The 17,690-nt window shown below is 42.6% G+C and overlaps 1 protein-coding gene across 9 annotated transcripts in view; it reads left to right on the forward strand.

Moving 5' to 3' along the window:
• Positions 1 to 17,690, forward strand: part of RHBDD1 (rhomboid domain containing 1) — a 181,068-nt gene that overhangs the window by 61,260 nt on the left and 102,118 nt on the right. For all 9 annotated transcript variants that reach the window (XR_014830547.1, XR_014830545.1, XR_014830546.1 and 6 more), the window contains exons 4-6: positions 1,710 to 1,798; positions 4,984 to 5,040; positions 13,385 to 13,528. Coding sequence is in view for 4 of the 9 variants with exons in the window: in XM_085001323.1 (XP_084857449.1) it covers positions 1,710 to 1,798; positions 4,984 to 5,040; positions 13,385 to 13,528 (290 nt within the window). In the remaining 5 variants the exon portion in view is untranslated. The remainder of the gene's footprint in view (positions 1 to 1,709; positions 1,799 to 4,983; positions 5,041 to 13,384; positions 13,529 to 17,690) is intronic.

Consider the following 17,690-nt stretch of genomic DNA (forward strand, 5'->3'; position numbering starts at 1 on the left):
TGTGGGTGATAGCGTCATTGCCGCAGCTCAGTCACTGCTGTGGGGCACTGATGCTCTGAGGCTGAAGAGGCAGTGGTCTTAACGCACCTCCTGGTGCCTTGAGGAAACCATCCTGGGGCTTTGGAATCATGCATTCAACACGTTTGAGTGTCTGTTGTTGCCGGGCACAGACCTAGGTGTGTGAGATACATGTGTGAAAACTATAAAAGCCACTGTGCTCTCAGAGTTCACATCCCGCTCCTTGGTGACTTCTGGAGTGAAGGGTCACTTTCCCAAGCTGTGGACATGTATTCATACACTTTATCTACCCTCCTCCCGCTCTCCCTCCCTCCCTCCCTCCTTCCTTCCTTTAGCATAACAGATGAAAAGGACACTCTCGCTGCCCTCAGGGAGTTTGTAAGAGAGACAGACAGGCAAACACATGAAGACTCTGCTCTCTGGCAGGCTGGACACTTGGTCTAATAAAGGCAGAAGCCACGGCTCTGAGGAAAGGCAGGGAAAGGAAAGAGTAACTCTTCAACTGGGGCTTTTTTTTTTTTTTAATTAAGACTGTCCTGCAGCATATGGAAGTTCCCAGGCCAGGGACTGAATTTGAGCTGCAGCTGCAGCTGCAGCAACCCCAGATCCTTTAACCCACTGCTCCAGGCGGATCAGACCCACGCCTCCACAGTGACCTACCTAAGCCACGGTGGTTGGATTCCTAACCCACTGTGCCACAGCAGGAACTCCTGGGGCAGGATGTTTTTATGATGAGGGGCTATTCAGCCTAGCCTTGTGGTTACCTAGGAGCTCTGGGGGGCAGGGGATGGGTGTAAGTGGGAAGTGAGGCTTGGGGATGGGGGGTAGGCAAGGCCAGGTGCTGGGAAGCCTTGAGCACAAGCCAGAGCATCTGTAAGCAGAGGCGTCAGTGAGTCCCTCAGGCTGGCAATGACTTTGAGAATAACTGATTGCACTTTGAGGGCGAGAACTGGGGGGCAGAGAGCCCTGCTGGATGATTTTCTTTCATTTATTCTTTTACTCTTTTAACATATACATAGCTAGGCTTGCCTTGTGTTTATATTTAGAAGGGATTGCCAATTGTAGATGCTATTTTAGGAAGAGTAGAACCAATTTAATGCTCTATTTCTTCTGTCAAGCTTGAAGTTTACATTTTTGGGGTTTTTTTTTGGCTGAGCAACTGCAGGATGCATATTTGGGGGGTGGGATGGACATCTCAGACTCTTCTGCTGAGCTTCCCTTGCGCTCTCTCTGCCTCACAACTCACTGGTGTGTCAAAACATAGCAGTCTGCTCTGTGGTGAACACAGAAAGCCCCCGTCCCTCCCAGTGGCTGGCTAATTCAAGATTTAATTCAGAGAAAACAGATTTCCTTTATGTTTTGTGATAAAAGCTACAGAGAAGAAACTGGAAGAAATCTAACAGGTTGTCCTGACAAAATGCTTCTGCTGCTCCGAAGGGGCCAGCCACTCCTCCTGGTGCAGAAGGGCTATTGCATTTTACACGTGCCATGGTGGTTATTCATTGTACTTTTTTTCCCTTTAAGGTAGGAAGTGTTGCTCTTGGGACTGAGTGGGATGCTGCTCAGCATGTGAGACGTGATGTGGAACAAAGGCTGCAGACCATGACTGGTTGATGTGCGAGGGGCTAAAGAGAGAACTGTGTCTAGTCAGCAGCAGAGCAAACACTCACAAAGGCTCTCTTCTCTCCCAGGACCTCCTTCGCCGGGCATCTGGCGGGGATTCTTGTCGGACTGATGTACACTTGCGGGCCTCTGAAGAAGATCATGGAAGCTTGCGCAGGTACAGAACAAAACAGTATTGGTGCGATGGGCTGAAGATTCATCTTCCTTTTCACAGGAGCAGAAACAACCCCACGTTTCTGTGTGGTCCAGCCCAGGCATTCCCTAATAGGCTCTTCTTAAACGGAGAGATAAACCAGCTGGTGCTGGTCCTCGCACAGCTCCAGAGAAGAGGCTGCAACCTCAAATGTTATTTTTATATATTTATTTATTTGTGTTTTTTTGTTTGTTTTTGTTTTTAAAGCTACGCCTGCAGCATATGGAAGTTTCCAGGCTAGGGGTTGAATTGGAGCTGCAGCTGCCTGCCTACTCCACAGCCACAGCAACACTGTATGGGAGTGCATCTGCAAACTATGTCGAGGCTTGAGGCAACACTGGATCCTTAACCCACTGAGCAAGGCCAGGGATCGAACCTGCATCTTCATGGATACGAGTTGGGTTTGTAACTCTCTGAGCCACAGTGGGAACTCTGCAAACTCAGATTTTAAACCTGGCTTTCTTAGCTGACAAACAGCGGTATATACTCACACCCCTAGCATTACTGCTACTCAGAAAACCACGATCCCCTTGAAATTTGGACAGATAAAGTGGGCTTAAAATAGGCTTTCTTCTGTAATATTCCATGAATTCATATGCATGCAAAGCAAAGTTAAAAAAAAATAAAGACAAATCTGTACTGAAGTACAAGGCCAGTATTTTAAAGAATTCAGAATGACCACTAGGTTCTTGGCGAGCGAGACATATATTCATGCTTGGCCAAACCAAAGCTGTTATTGCTTGAAGCGGGGCTCCTCCTTTTTAATGAAAAATAATTTTTTTTTCCTTCTAATTGATGCTCAATGAAAATACTTTATTTAGAAACCTAGGAATTTTTTTGACCTCTTAATTTAAAATGCAGAACTGGTCTTGACTTATAAGGAAACGATTTTGCAAACATTTGTTCTATAGAGTTCCAATATTTCATCTTTTATTCATGGGAAATCTTCTGAGACTATTTTACCTTTTCTTGAACCATAAATAATTTGTTTTCACAGTTTGTGCTGATGACTGATATTCTTGAGAACCATATAATACTCATGATATTAGAAAGCTTTCCGAGCATTGTGCTGTCGCCTTTATTAGCTGCTTGTTTTCACTTTCGAGTGATTTTTTCAGGCTGTGTTTCATCTAAGCAGATTTTTATTTTCCTAAATTTGCCCATTACTGTGTTTCCAGTGTGTGTGCTTGGAGTAGGAAGCAGGAGCTTCATTTATTGAAAATGTCCGGTTTTATTGTATTTTTGATACAACTTAATTATGGAAATCTCGTAATGAGCTTTGTTGCCCAAATACTCTCAGTACTGATAAAGGAAAATAAATGATTCTCAGGAGGCTAATGTTTTGTTTCCTTTTTCTGTGTGTGTCTGAAGATTAAGTGGTTAGTAAAGCTTTCTACAGGCATGTTACGAAATTCAGGCAAGCATTTTGTTTTTAAAGAGGATTTCCCCCACAATTATAACATGTAAATGCTTAGTTTCCTTCTTAAAACCTTGCCTGTTTTCTAAGGAGACTTATTTTTATCTCATTCTACTTTGAAAGTAATACACTAGTAGGAAAAAAATGCTAAAAGTTGAAACATTGAGTGCCATTTACAAATAGCCTGACATCTCTTTGCTTCCCCGCTTCCCCCGCGGTGAATTTGGGAAAGATCTAGAGTGGTTTGAGAATTGAGGTGACGCAGGAGCCCTGTGGGAAGGGATGAGGCACGTGAGGGCTGCTGTCTGATGACCCTTAGGAGTGGAGCATCTTGCTGTCCTATTGCGCTTTTAGGGATAAGAAAGGGGCAAGTCCCTTGGGAAGAGTAAGACCATGGCTCTCCCAGCACCCCTGTCGCCAGAGCATCTCTACTTGTACAGAGGCCTCAAAGACCAAGCTCCGTCCCTTCAAAGCAAAGCCCACCTTTTGTTGCCAGGAACTTAAGGAACTTTAGAGAGTTTAAGTTGGGGTTTCATTGTCCCCCACACATTCTGTTCCCTGTAGGGATACCCCAAACAAAACAGAGCCAATTATTATTATTATTATTATTATTATTATTTTTGTCTTTTCTAGGGCCGCACCCGTGGCATATGGAGGTTACCAGGCTAGGGCTCTAATCAGAGCTGTAGCCTCCAGCCTACGCCAGAGCCATAGCAATGTGGGATCCGAGCCACGTCTGCGACCTACATCACAGCTCACGGCAATGGCAACGACAGATCCCCAACCCACTGAGCGAGGCCAGGGGTCGAACCTGCAACCTCATGGTTCCTCGTCAGATTCATTAACCACTGAGCCAGGACAGGAACTCCAAAACAACGCTTATTTTAACAATTGTTTAGAAATCACTTATAACGACTTTGAGCTTTATTACAAAGAATCTCTTAATTGTTGGAAAAGCTAGTGGTTACAGCCTTACGGCTGTTCTCTTCCTTTGGACAATGCATCTGTTTTTGATATCAGTGCCTTACGGTTTTGTTTACTATAACCTTTATAATATAGATTGCCGTCAGGAAGGATCGAGATGGCTCTTATCAAAAAGACGAGATAAAAAGTGTTGGTGAGGATGTAGAGAAAAGGCAGCGCCTATACACTATTGCTGGCAACATAAATTGGTGCAGCCGCTATGGGAAACAGCATGGAAATTCCTTAAAAGATTAAAAATAGAGCTATGATCCAGCGATCCTACTTCTGAGTATATATCCAAAGGGAATGAATTCGAGATATCCAAAGGCAAACAGATACCGTGTGATCTCATAGGTGAAATCTAGCAACGTTAAACTCATAGTACCAGAGAGAACCGTGGTTTCCAGGGGGTGGCAGGGGAAGGAAATGGAGGTGTTAGTCAAAGGTACAAACGTCCAGTGACGAGTGAGGTCTGGGGTGTAACAATCAGCCCGGGACCATACTCACTAATACGATAGTCCATGCTCGAAATTTACTATGAGGTGGATCTTACTCGTTCTCACCTGCACACGCAGTGGTAAGTGTGTGGATGGAGGGTGTGTGCATTAACTTGGTCGTGGTAATCATGTCATAATATGCATGTATGTTTAATCATCACATTGCACAACCTAAACATGGACAAGTTTTATTTGTCAGTCGTACCTCAATAAAGCTGGAGGCTGGGGAAGCCTATGGCCCCATTTAAAATGTTTGTTTCTTTCATATTCAGGCATTTTCCCCTCCAATATTGATTACCCAGGACAGCAATACTACTATAATAATTCAGGTAAGTACTTTATTTCATTTGCTACATTTAAACATATTTCTTAAATTACAGTGTTTGCTGCCATAGAGCTACTTTAGGGTAATACCATGAGTTTATGCCATGATTGTGCACTTCACATGTTACCTGCTTGCGCCTCTAACATTCCTGAAAGCAGTGGGGGGCGGCCCAGGGAGCGTATTGGGGGGTGTTGTGAGGGAAGCCCAGGGAAAGAGGGAATGGGCATGAAAGTATTGTCGGATCCGTTTGAGGTCTTTCCGACGTGGTAAGGTTCATACTAGACGCGGGTCCCTTGATTCTCAGCCTAAGGGACCATACTGCTGGCCAAGTGTTAGACGCTAGTTTCAAGTATAAGCCTTTCCACTGTCCACCTCACCACCTACAGATCCAAGAAGAATCACACTTACCCTTAGAGGCTAAGCTAGGCATTCCTCTGATGGTTAATGCCCCGTGACCTAAAGAGGCAGGTGTATTTTTCCTAGATGTCTTTGTAAATAGGCAACGGGGACCTCCTGTTGAAGCACATGACCTGCTTTAGGCTAAAACCCTCACAATCCAGCCTGCGGCGGCTGCACCATAACATCCTAGGTCAGTACCAGCGATACTAAAGAAGCCTCGGGCTCCAGAAGCACTGAGTGTCTGTTACAGTCCCGCCTGTGAACCACTGTGGCTGAAATATGAGCTCAGCAGCCTTTTCTGTTCAGGGCCAGATCGCTGCTGTTTTCGAGTTCTGTTGGCCATACGGTCTCTGGACAACTAGTCAACCTGTCGTCGTAGCTTGAAAGCTTGAAAGCCGCCACGGACAGTTCACAAGCAGACGTGTGTAGTTGTGTTCTAATGAAACCTTATTTACAAAAAGAGGCGATGGGTTGTACTTGGACAGTAAGTCATAGCCTTTTTTTTTTTTTTTTTTTTTTTTTTTTGTCGTTTTGCCTTTTCTAGGGCTGTTCCCGCGGCATGTGGACGTTCCCAGGCTAGGAGTCGAATCCCAGCTGCAGCTGCTGGCCTACACCACAGCCACAGCAACAATGGATCTGAGCCACATCTGTGACCTACACCACAGCTTGTGACAACACCGGATCCTTAACCTACTGATCGAGGCCAGGGATCAAACTCATATCCCCAGAGAGACAGTGTCGTCTTCTTAACCCACTGAGCCACAGTGGGAACTATCTACTTTGTCTTTCACTGAATTTGGAAGGGACTGTTTCTATAAATACTTTTCTTTTCAGATGCTGTTTCTGTAAATACTTTTTTTTCTCTGCCGATTTACTTTTCTTCTCCTTCTGAGACTTTAATGACATGAACTTTAGACATTTTGATCATGTCCCCCAAGCCCCCCAGCCTCTGTTTATTTCTTTTAGTCTTTTTCCCCGTGTGTTCTTCATACTGGATAGTTTTATTGTTTTGTTTGTTTTGTTTGTTTGTTTGTTTCTTTGGCTTTTTGCCTTTTCTAGGGCCGCTCCCTCAGCATATGGAGGTTCCCAGGCTAGGGGTCTAATCAGAGCTGTAGCCGCCGGCCTACACCAGAGCCACAGCAACATGGGATCTGAGCTGCGTCTGCGACCTACATCACAGCTCACAGCAACACCAGATCCTTAACTCACTGAGCGAGGCCGGGGATCGAACCTGCAACCTCATGGTTCCTAGTCGGATTTGTTAACCACTGAGCCACGATGGGAACTCCTGCTGTTTTATTTTCAAGTTCACTGACTCAATCCTGTCATCTCTATTCTGCTATTGAACGTGTCGAACCTATCCAGTGACTTTTTTTAATAGTGTATTTTTTAGTTGTAAAGTTTCTATTTGGTTCTCTTTCATTGTTTCCGTGTCTCTACTGAAAATTCTTGTCTCTCCATTCATTTCAAGAGGGTTCACCTTTATCTCATGGGATATGGTTATAATCCTCTTTAAAATCTGTCTGATAACTCCAACATCTAAATCCTGAGAGGAAAGGGCTTTTCAGGCCTTTATGAAAAGGCCTGTCTGGAATTATCCAGAAGGTACTGGAGCGCCACTGAAGGATTTCTTCAGTGGAGTGATACTGTTGGGGTTACAGTCAAGCTGTGTTTTTGGCAGCTTGGGTCATGATTGTCAAGCCTGGCTGTTTATATGAATCGCCCGAGGAGCTTTTACAACATATCCATGCCTTGAATTCAACCCAGACCGATAAAGTCAAGATATGGATAGAAACAGGGACGTGGGCTTTCTTTTTTTTTAACCTTCCCAGGTGATTCTGATGGGTTCAGGAACGACAATCATGGGCTTAGATGATGAGGGTTGTGTAGACTTGCATACCACAGAGGGGAATCCTGACACTACCCAAAGAAGAGGCTTCCCTCTGAGGCTTTCGCCTCTGATGAACTGGAGGGTAAAATCCTGGAACCGTGGTCTCAGTGCAGGAGAGGAACAGTTGCTGGACAGTGCAGGCTCACCTCTTCTATCTGTGGACTCACCTGAAGAGGGGAGGTATGATGATTACCTGTCAACAAAGCTGATGGCTAGAGTCATTTGGAAGAGTGCTGGGTCCTTCTGGTTGTTGGTTATGGAGGCCAGTTCACACCGAACTTAAGTAGAAGAAGGTTATACTCGGCTGCCAAGACCAGCTCAGCAGGTGAGGGCTGAAGAACGGGTGCTATGAAACTTAAGGAAAAGAGTTAACATAAAACAAGGCACAGAGACATGTATCTTAATTAAAGGTGGGAACCGGGGGACTCAAGGTCTCAGGGACCAAGAGCACCTGCCTCAAGGAACCACACTGCTTTTACTGTGAGCTTTAGGATGACATCAAGTGAGGAGGGGGCTATAGGTGCAGGCTATAGTTTTTTATTGTTTTAAAAGTCACATAGCCGGTAGATGGTTAAGCTTTTACTCTGACCTCTAGGCATTTAACAATCATTAGCATTGAGGAAGCTTGGTGTCAGCTATCTATGCATATCATCTAGAGAATCACCACTGCGCTTCTGCAAACAGCATGCCTATCTACCTACCCTGCGTGCCTAGGTGCTTAGGTTTACACCACCTCAGTTCTCCTTGCTGATGCATATCCTGCTAACGAACCCTCATAAACCCCTTGGGGCCATGAGGCTCATCTTCCTCTTATTCTTAAGAGGACATATCATGCTGTGCAAAGGCCGTGCCCATCTGCACAGGTCCGGCATGCCTAGACCAATGCTTTATGTCCTATTCAGCTGACCCTATGAATAACTCATGCCTTTAGGTCTTTGTTCTTAAGCTTAAGTCATTTACCAGCACTGCGACTGTTTTTCAAGCAGGAAGATGGGGCAGAGTAAAGCAGGACAAGATGGAGTTTTCGGCATAGAAAATAGAAGCAAAGAGGCCAAGAAAATATTGTAGAAACATGTCTCCCGACACTTGGCCTGTGTGATTAGAGGCAAATTGGGTAGAAAGGCCCTGTTGGTTCTATCTCCCATGTGATTCCTCTCTTCCTCTTGACTTTACATTCTCTTCAGTAGGCTCCCAAGCTGCTAAATGGAAAAGGAGCTTCTTGCCTGGTTCATTTTTTCAATCTCCAAGAGAAACAATGTTTCTCTGGCTGAAGACAATAAAAGGAATATGCTTGTACACAGACATGGCTTGAACTATCATAGATTACCTGGTCCTAGTCTCTTGTGAGACAGCCGGGAAATTGAGGTTTAGAAATGTTACGTAATTTGGCTCAAGTCATACAGGTAGTTAGTTATAGATATAGGCTAAAGAAAGCAAGTCACTGATTCCTAGCCCTGCTTTTTCTGTTGTGCAGGGCTGCAAAATGAGCCTTCGACTGACTTAATCTTACAGAATAGGGGCGTTTCCCTTATTGACTTTTCTTTCGTCTTTTTGGAACTTAATTTAAAAAAGGCCGAGAGGCTGCTTTTTTCCTTCTTAATATGAAAGAGGCATAAGCCCAGCAGACACACAGACCAGAGAATTAAAGGAAAAAACAAAAGCTCCTTTTACCTTTCCTTCTTATCCCCTGAAAGAGTACTAAATACATACATACATACATATATATATATATATTTCTTCCTCTGAAGCGATTGGATTTCTTCAAAGGCAGAGGTACATAAGGCCAGGTGGCCATGCTAAGGTTCATCCAGGGAACTTTTATGGGAGCATATGTATTTCTTACCAGTAATGATTTATCCTTAATGTAACCGTCCTTAGCTGGAAAGGTCTTTGTAGGTCAGAGAACCTCATGAATGTTTAAAAAGCTGTTACCAATTTTTCTAATCTTAGTGGTGTTTCTTGATCTCTTTTGCCGTGAAATCTCGGTATGTGTATAAGGAACAGATGGAGTAGTTTATAGAATAATGATAACCAGAATTTCTTTTATTACAGAGCCAAAGTATATAACTACAAAGGAATATTAAACTAGTATTCATCACAGGATACAATTTAAACTTATTTATCTTAAGTGTTTGATTGTTAGGTTTTTTCCCAGCCATGTTTATTATGAAGATTAAAAAATATCTGATTGGGCCAACAGAACAGCTGTAGAAAATTTTTGGTCCCAGGAGACCTGTTCTCATTCTAATAGATATTGATGGGATTTTTGGTCCTGTTGATGACTTACGATTGATGATATAGAACTTTTAAGTCTTTTTGACTTAAAGCATTAAAATTTTCCCTTTGTCTCTCCTCATGTTTTGTCTGACGAGTGCCAAATTTGATTTTGTAATATTCAGAGGTTTAGAGTTGTAGGCTGTATTTTACTAAGGCATTGCTCAGTTGTGTTTTAAATAAATAATGTGAAGAAAGATGTTTTTCTATATCTAGGAAATGTTGCCTGAAATCATAGCAAATTTCCCTGTCAATTAAAACTCTGTAGACCTATGTAGTATTTCTGCTATCTGTGTAGATAGGTATTCAGAGCTTTGGGGTTATTTTGGGTTTTGAGTTAGCTGGATAATTTTCGAGGGTAGGTAGGTAAAGATGCTGCTTAGACCTTCTGTAACAAAATGACTTTCCACAGGGCTTCGAACGTGGTAATGAGCCATGTGGGAAAGTGCCCAGTGTGCTTTTTGTGTTGCAATAAAATAATTGGCACTCTTAGGGAATTGGGCAGCCTCTCTATTCAGGCTTTGCTGAAGCATCCCATGGCATTCAGCAATTTATCCATAAATATTCTATTACGTTTGGAATGGTTGCCTCTTGCTTTTGTTCTTTGTGAAGGAGATGTATTGATTTTTGTTTTGACCATTTGTCCTTATATAAAAGGTTTGGTGTTTTTGGTTTGGTTTTGTTTTTTGGCTTTTGGAAGGAGAAGCATAGAAAGCAAGATTTGTAGCCGTGCCACAGTCTCCTTTATCTCAGGATATGAAACTTGCTGGTGGGTGTTCCCCAACACAGTGGTGGGAGCTGCATTTTTCTTGTTGTCCAGTTGAATAGTGACCATTTTCAGAAAGGGGGTCCATATTAAAAATTGTGTCCAGGTCCCACTTCAGTCCTAAATCACTGTGAGGATTTGGAAAATTTATTTATATTCTTATGCTGATTTAAATGCCATAATGTTCGTATTCTGACATGGGAAACACGTGAGAGAGAATATGGACATTGGGTAACTGGAGGTCTTTAGTAAATCCCCACCAATTTTTACTACATTAGAAGCAAGGCTTGTCAGAATTAGCCACCCAAATCCCAAACAGTTTTATTTAGTATTATTTAAATCATTCATTTTTGTGACTCTCAAGGACATTAAGTCAATTAGTACCAACAAAGAAGATATTGTAACAGATGATTGGAGAGAGAGTAAGGTAATAATCAGTAAGAGTGAGCCAAGACTGAATAGATTGTCCTCAAAGCAGGTAGACATGTGGTCAATAAGCACATGAAAAGATGCTCAGTGTCATTAGCCAGCAAGTCCACAGTGAGGTACCACTTCATGCCCATTAGGGTGGCTGTAATTTAAAGAACAGAGGATAACAAGTGTTGGTGAAGTTGTGGAGAAATATGAACCCATACGCATTGCTGGTGTGAATATAAAATTGTGCAGTTGGAGTTCCCTGGTGGTTCAATGGATTAGTGATCCAGTGTTGCCTCAGGGTCTGGGTTTGATCCCTAGTTTGGGGATTTCTGCATGCTGTGGGCACAACCAAAGAAAGAAAAAAGAAAAGAAATTGTGCAACTGCTTTGGAAAACATTCTGGCGGTTTCAGATGGTTAAATATAAAATTACCATAGGACCCAATAATTCCACTTCTCGATGTGTACTCAAGAGAAATGAAGTCATACATCCAAATAAAAAACTTGTATGCAAATGTTTATAGCAGCATTATTTATTATAGTCAAAAGTAGAAATAACCTAAATGTCTATCAATTGATGAATGAATAAACAAAATGTGATCTAGTTATACAGTGAAATATTGCTTGACTGTGAAAAAGAATAAAATACTGATTCATGCCGCCAACATGGGTGAACCATGAAAGCATTATGTTCAATGAAATAAACCATACACAAAACACCACATATTATATGTGATTCATTTTTCCTTTGGTCATCATTTCTTTGAGGATTATTAGTATAATCCAAATAATGATATAAATCGTAAAATTGTCCAGAATAGGCATAGCTTAGAGATAGACTGTAGATTAGTGGTTACTTGGGGCTCTGAGGGTTGGGGTGATAGCTAAAGGGTACAGGTTTCTTCTGGAGGGGATGATAAAAATGTCCTAAAACTGATTGTGGTGCAACTCCACAATCATATTCAAAGCCGTGGAACATGTTTCATACGAAGTATGTTTCCCACTTTTAATTGGTGAATTATGTAGTTTGTCAGTTATAGCTCATGAAAGCTATTGTAGAAACATAGCCGATAGACACAAATACTTTACAAGTATTTACATAAACACATATAATTACATTAGATTATCATTATTATCAGTGTTTTATTTCCATTTCCTTTTTATTTGAAAATAAAGACTTTCAGAGTGCCTGAGAGTTAAACTGTGTCCCTTTTAGTCTTGTGTATTAGGAAAGCATTTTATGCATAACCAGCACAAAAGTAAATTTTAAATTAGCTTTAAGACCAATTATCAAAAATTCTGAATATGAAATCTCAACCAGGTTCTAACTATGTTCCTCTTTTTGACTTGATTGTGGTTTTTCTAAAAAGCCACAGTTAAAGCCATTATAAGATTAGACTGAGGCATGTGCTATGTTGGGTTGGTGTGGGGACGCAGGACACAAGACCTGTGTGAAGGGTAGGAATTTTCATCAATAACAAAAAGCACATTAATTAAACATTTGAAAATCTTCAAAGGTCATGACCAAGGAAGGAGAGAAGGAGAGAAAATTAGGCTATTACTTCTCTCTCCTGACACCACAATTGGATTGGTCATCTTCTGTGGGGAACAATACTCTTCCACATTCCATAAAAGTGAGTGATTAAAAAAGAAAATGTCAGGAATAAGCCCAAACCGACTTTGGCGGGAAGTTGGTGGAAGTCACCTTTGTCCTTGATTGATGGCATGCCAGGGTTTGAATGACCCCATTGTCTCCTCTCCCCTTTTACTAGCAACCAGTTTCTCGAAAGTGCTAGTAATAGAAGCTATGATCTCTGACATAGGATTATAACTGGAGAGACCTTGGCTTGTATAGCTCCACGTGGTCACACTGTCTGAAGCACCAGGCCCAGCACGGAATATGCGTTAAACGTTGGTCTGCCTCTCGTTGTCCGGAGCCGCTGGACGGGAAGGCCTGCCAACTGCCAACCATTCCCTTGACTCCAGTCAGGACGTCTTTGAAAATATTCCAAGTATTAAATAACTCTGGACTGAAAGAATCCTATGTCAGTAGTATCCCACTCCAGTCCTGTCTCCAGTCCCGCTCACGCCTTGCAAGGTAACACCTTCCTCTTCAGCACATAGGGACTCATTCATATCCAGTGTCACGCTGGGTACCATGGATGCAACAGTGACAGGGCAGTCACTGCCCACCCTCCTGGTGGCATTCTCCACTGGTCACTATTTCTTTTTTCTTTCTTTCTTATTAGGGCCACCCCTGCATCGTATGGAGGTTCCCAGGCTAGGGGTTACAAGGGAGCTGCAGCTTCCGACCTACACCACAGCCACAGCAACACCAGACCTGAGCAGCATCTGCGACCTACACCACAGCTCACGGAAACGCTGCATCCTTAACCCACTGAGCGAGGCCAGGGATTGAACCCACATCCTCATTACCACCGAGCCACAGCGGAAACTCCCATTGGTCACCGTTTCGTATGTTGAGGATCTTTGCTGTAATCAAAGTAATGACATACATTATTGTATTGTCTTTGCTTCCAAAATAGGAAGCGTGAAAGAAGAGCCCGTGGCAACGTTGCATAACTTTTTCATTGTGCCTGTAGGCTACTCTGGGTATCAGGACTACCGCCCGTCTGGCAGACCAGGTTCCTATGAAGAAGGACCCAGGAACTATGATGCGTACACGGCAGGACTGAGTGAGGAGGAACAGCTGGAGCAAGCGCTGAGAGCCAGCCTCTGGGACCGAGGTAGGAATTTTGCGCCCTTCACTTATTTTAAAGCCTACCTCACATGGTGAGATGGTCTGAAAAAGGACTATTTGGGGCAAATTAAACTTTAAATAGTTTATAAAAAGGATATGTAGATGACAAGAATGTGTGCAGATGGTGATGAAAAAGGATGGGGTGTGATGCCATATTTCCAGCAACCTAATAAGCTAATAAGGTGCCAGACTATGTATGTATTGTTAAAGTGGTTCTTTTTATAGGCCTGCTGCACTCAGTGCTTTGGCATTGAAGTCAAGAAACTAAAAAAAAAAATAAATAAAAAAAAATTAAAAAAAAATTCTTAGGTGCGTGAAAAAAAGGGTTTACTTTGGCATTCATAACTGCAAAGCAGGCTGCATGTCACTGTATATGAAAATGTGGCCCACAGACCTTCCTCAAAATCACATGGACAGCTTGATAAGAATTCAGACTCAGGGTTCCACTGCAGGCCTGCTGATCCAGTCTCCTAGGCAGAGCCTAGGATTTTTTTTTTTTTTTTTAATCTTTTTAGGGCCACACCTGTGGCATATGGAAGTTCCCAGGTGAGGGGTCCAATCAGAGCTACAGCTGCCAGCCTACGCCACAGCCACAGCAACACAGGATCAGAGCCATGTTGGTAACCTACACCACAGCTCACAGCAACGCCAGATCCTTAACCCAATGAGTGAGGCCAGGGATCGAACCCGTGTCCTCATGGATGCTAGTCAGATTCGTTTCCACTGAGCCATGATGGGAACACCTAGGAATCTGTATTTTTAACCAACTTTCCAGAAGATTCTTTTACAAACTGATATATGAAAACCACTATATTTACTTTGCCATCTTTGTACTAGGTTTGGCTTTTGAGTTCAAGTATTTTTTATCATTTAGTAGTGACTAAAAATCATCTCTTCGTTGATAAGCATACTCTGTTCCATGTACCATATTAGGGAATACAGAAAGGTGAAAAATGGAATCTTCCCCCCAAAGTTCACAGTCTCTAGTACGGGAGACACCTGCCGGATGCCCTAAGTAACCACAGTATTGGGTGCCAGAGAGAGGCTCAGGCCAGTTACTAAAGGCAGCGAGAAGGGGTGACTTTCTCTCAACTAGATCTATCAGAGAGTCACAGAAGAGGGGGCTTTAGAGATAAACTTCAAGATCTTTGTAGAGATGGGGAAGGGCCTTTCAGGAAGAAATCGGTATCTTTCAGACACAGGAGAAAAGACTGTGGCCTGCCCGCCCTCAGTTTTGAACGGAGCATTAAGAGGAGAAGGGGAGGAAGAGTGGGAAGCTGGGCTGGGGCAGTCACAGTGGTCCTGGAATTAAATACGCCAAATGGAAAAGGGAGCTGGTGTACATACCAGCTAGAGTTCTGCACGGGGGAGTGATGTGATCAGAGCCGTGTTTTATGACTCCAGCAGCAGTCATTCCACAAACAAGGACTGAGCACCTGGGGGGGGGGGCGGTACCAGGCATCGCGCCAAATGATGCGAGTACATGAATTACGACTGCCTGGCTCCTGACTCGAGGGAATTTGGTCTTAGCAGTAGCGATGTGCGTGGAGGTGGGGAAATGACAGCAAGAGGGGTGAGTCAAAGACGACTGCGGCTGTCTGAAAACAAGAAAAGGAAGCCTAAATTATGAAGGTACCCAGCATCGTCCATGACCCCCTTCTTACTAAAAATGTTTAGCCTGACTCTGCCTTCCAGTGGAAGTGCCCATATACAGGAAATGTATAGACTAGAGGAATAAATGGAAACATCAGATAAACATGGGGTTTCTACATTTCAATGAGAATGGTCTCCTGGGGGGGGGGGATCAATGTCAAAAAAAAGCAGGATGTTATTTTATATTAGATGGAAATAGCAGGCAAATGCAACATAAGAATCTTGAAAAACTTGTTCTTAGAAAAGATGTTTTTTGAGAAAACGGGAATTTTGTATTTGGACTAGATATTCGATATGATTTGGGAAATAATCTAACTTTCTTTGATGAGACAGTGGTATGGTGGATAAGTAGCAGAAGGTCTCTTATTCTTGGGAGACTCACCCTGAAGTCTTTAGAAGCAAAATAATAATGTCTGCCCTTACTTTCACTTTTTAGCCAGAACCACTCTCTCCTCTCTCTTCTTTCCTCTTTCTCTCTCCCTCTCCTCACTGCCTTAGGTTCTGCATTCAAATACATTTGGGAAACTGCAAACTATACCCCCCTTGAAAATCCAGAGTGACCCTGGTATATGGATGATTCTAATTAGTTCTGTAATTAAGAAACCAATGTATCGAATTAATGTTTTCCAAACTTATTTGACCACAGAACTTCATTTTCAATGAATGTTTTTAAGAGCACGTGAAACTAATTCCAGTGAAACTGATCTGAAGAGACTTCTTGAAATGTATTATAAAATAATGGGTGACAGCAAAGGAAATAGCGTTATAAGTTGTTTATATTAATTTCAATTTGATTTTCCTGCAAACACTTCATGACCAGATATCTTATCAAGAATGAGAAACCAAGGAGACTTTTTTATTTTTTAAAGGCCTTTATTATTTTTTAGCCTTTTTTTCCTGTGGAAAAGTATTTATTTTATGGAAGTTGACTATATGGTATGTATGATTTTAAACCTAATTTTTTTTTCATTCCTTATTATGTTGTAATCTTATTTTCACACCTACAATTTTCTGAACATACAGATCCTCCTCCATATATTTTCTTAAATTTCTATATATTTCTTTTTCTCTTTTCTTGGTGGGGAGGAGATGTGCTATTAATAATAGTATTTTTAAAAATTCTGTAATTATTGAGACTTACACACTTTTTCTTCTTTGGTATGTTGACATACTACATTATTTTGATTTTCAAACTTGAAGTAGGTTTGTGTTCCCAGGGTAAGTCTCACCTGGTTGCGGTATTTTATTTCTCCTTCCTGGAGAAAATGGGAATTTTGCAACTGAAAAGAACATGTTTCCTGCTCTAGCTGGGTCGAGTGTTCTGCAGATGCTGATTAGATTAACTTTGTTGCTAGTGTTGCCAGGTCTTCTCATGCCTCTGGATTATCCGTCTCCTTGTTCTCCTGAGCACTGTCTTTTCAATTATACAGAATTACTGTGAGCAGTGCTGAGTACGTGTCGTATGGCCACCCTCAGTGCACCAGGGACTTCAGATTCCTCTGATGTTGCCTGTTTTTAGGGTGGGGGCTGACTTGTCAGTGTTCCTCCGTGTCTACTTGAACTTCAACTTCAGGACTTTCCCTTGCGCCTTAACTGGAGTAGGCGCTGGATCCCCTCCTGCTCCCCGGGCCTTGCTGTTCCTGGCTACTCTGTGCTTTTCAGTCTACTGGCGGCAGGGCAGTGGGGCTGTGCTCTGACGAAGCCTTGGTCCGCGCAGTCACGGTGCCGCTCCGTTTGGAAGGGTGGCCTTCTCAGTTAGAGGTTAGAGGGTTTTTTTTTTTTCCTTTTCTTTTTTCTTTCTTCCCTTCCCTAAGCTGCAGGAATTTTTCACTATTTCTTTAAGGGAAACTGGGTTTTTACCTTTCTTCCAGGCATAGACAACTTTTGTTCCTCAGAGACAGTAGGGACGAAGGATCTAGGTAGCCTTCCCTGCAGGCCTTTCCTGCAGTGGCAGCTGTCCTTTCCCCAGGACTGTACCGGAAATGACCAAGGGCCCTGTCTGTTTTCTCTCACCCATGTCTTTTTCAAGGACTGCATGAGGTCCTGAGAAGAGCCTGAAAGTGGGTGTGAGTTCTTTCATACTACAGCCCCCCAAATGGCCTGTGTTGAATAGTCTATGAATAGAATCTGGCGAACTCTCACCCAGCCTTTAGCAGTTGTTAACAGTTTTGGCTGAATTCTTTTCATTAGTGTCCAGCAGAGTGTCTCCTGGGTAGGCAAGCACTCCTGTACCATTTTTTTTTTCTTAAAAAAAATTTTTTTTTTCTTAAAGTATAGTTGATTTACAGTGTTGGGTCAATTTCTGCTGTACAGCAAAATGACCCAGTCATACATACAGACATATATATATACACATTCTTTTACTCATATTATCTTCCATCACGGTCCATCCCAAGCGATTGGATACAGTGCCCTGTGCTCTATCAGCAGGACCGTATTCCCATCCATTCTAAATGTAATAGTTTGCATCTGCTAAACCCAAACTCCCTGTCCAT

This window comes from Sus scrofa, chromosome 15 (assembly GCF_054392235.1).
Source record: "Sus scrofa isolate SSC_HxYL_T2T_F1_AM1 chromosome 15, Sscrofa_HxYL_maternal_Yorkshire_Landrace_v2.0, whole genome shotgun sequence".
Classification (NCBI taxonomy): Eukaryota; Metazoa; Chordata; class Mammalia; order Artiodactyla; family Suidae; genus Sus; species Sus scrofa.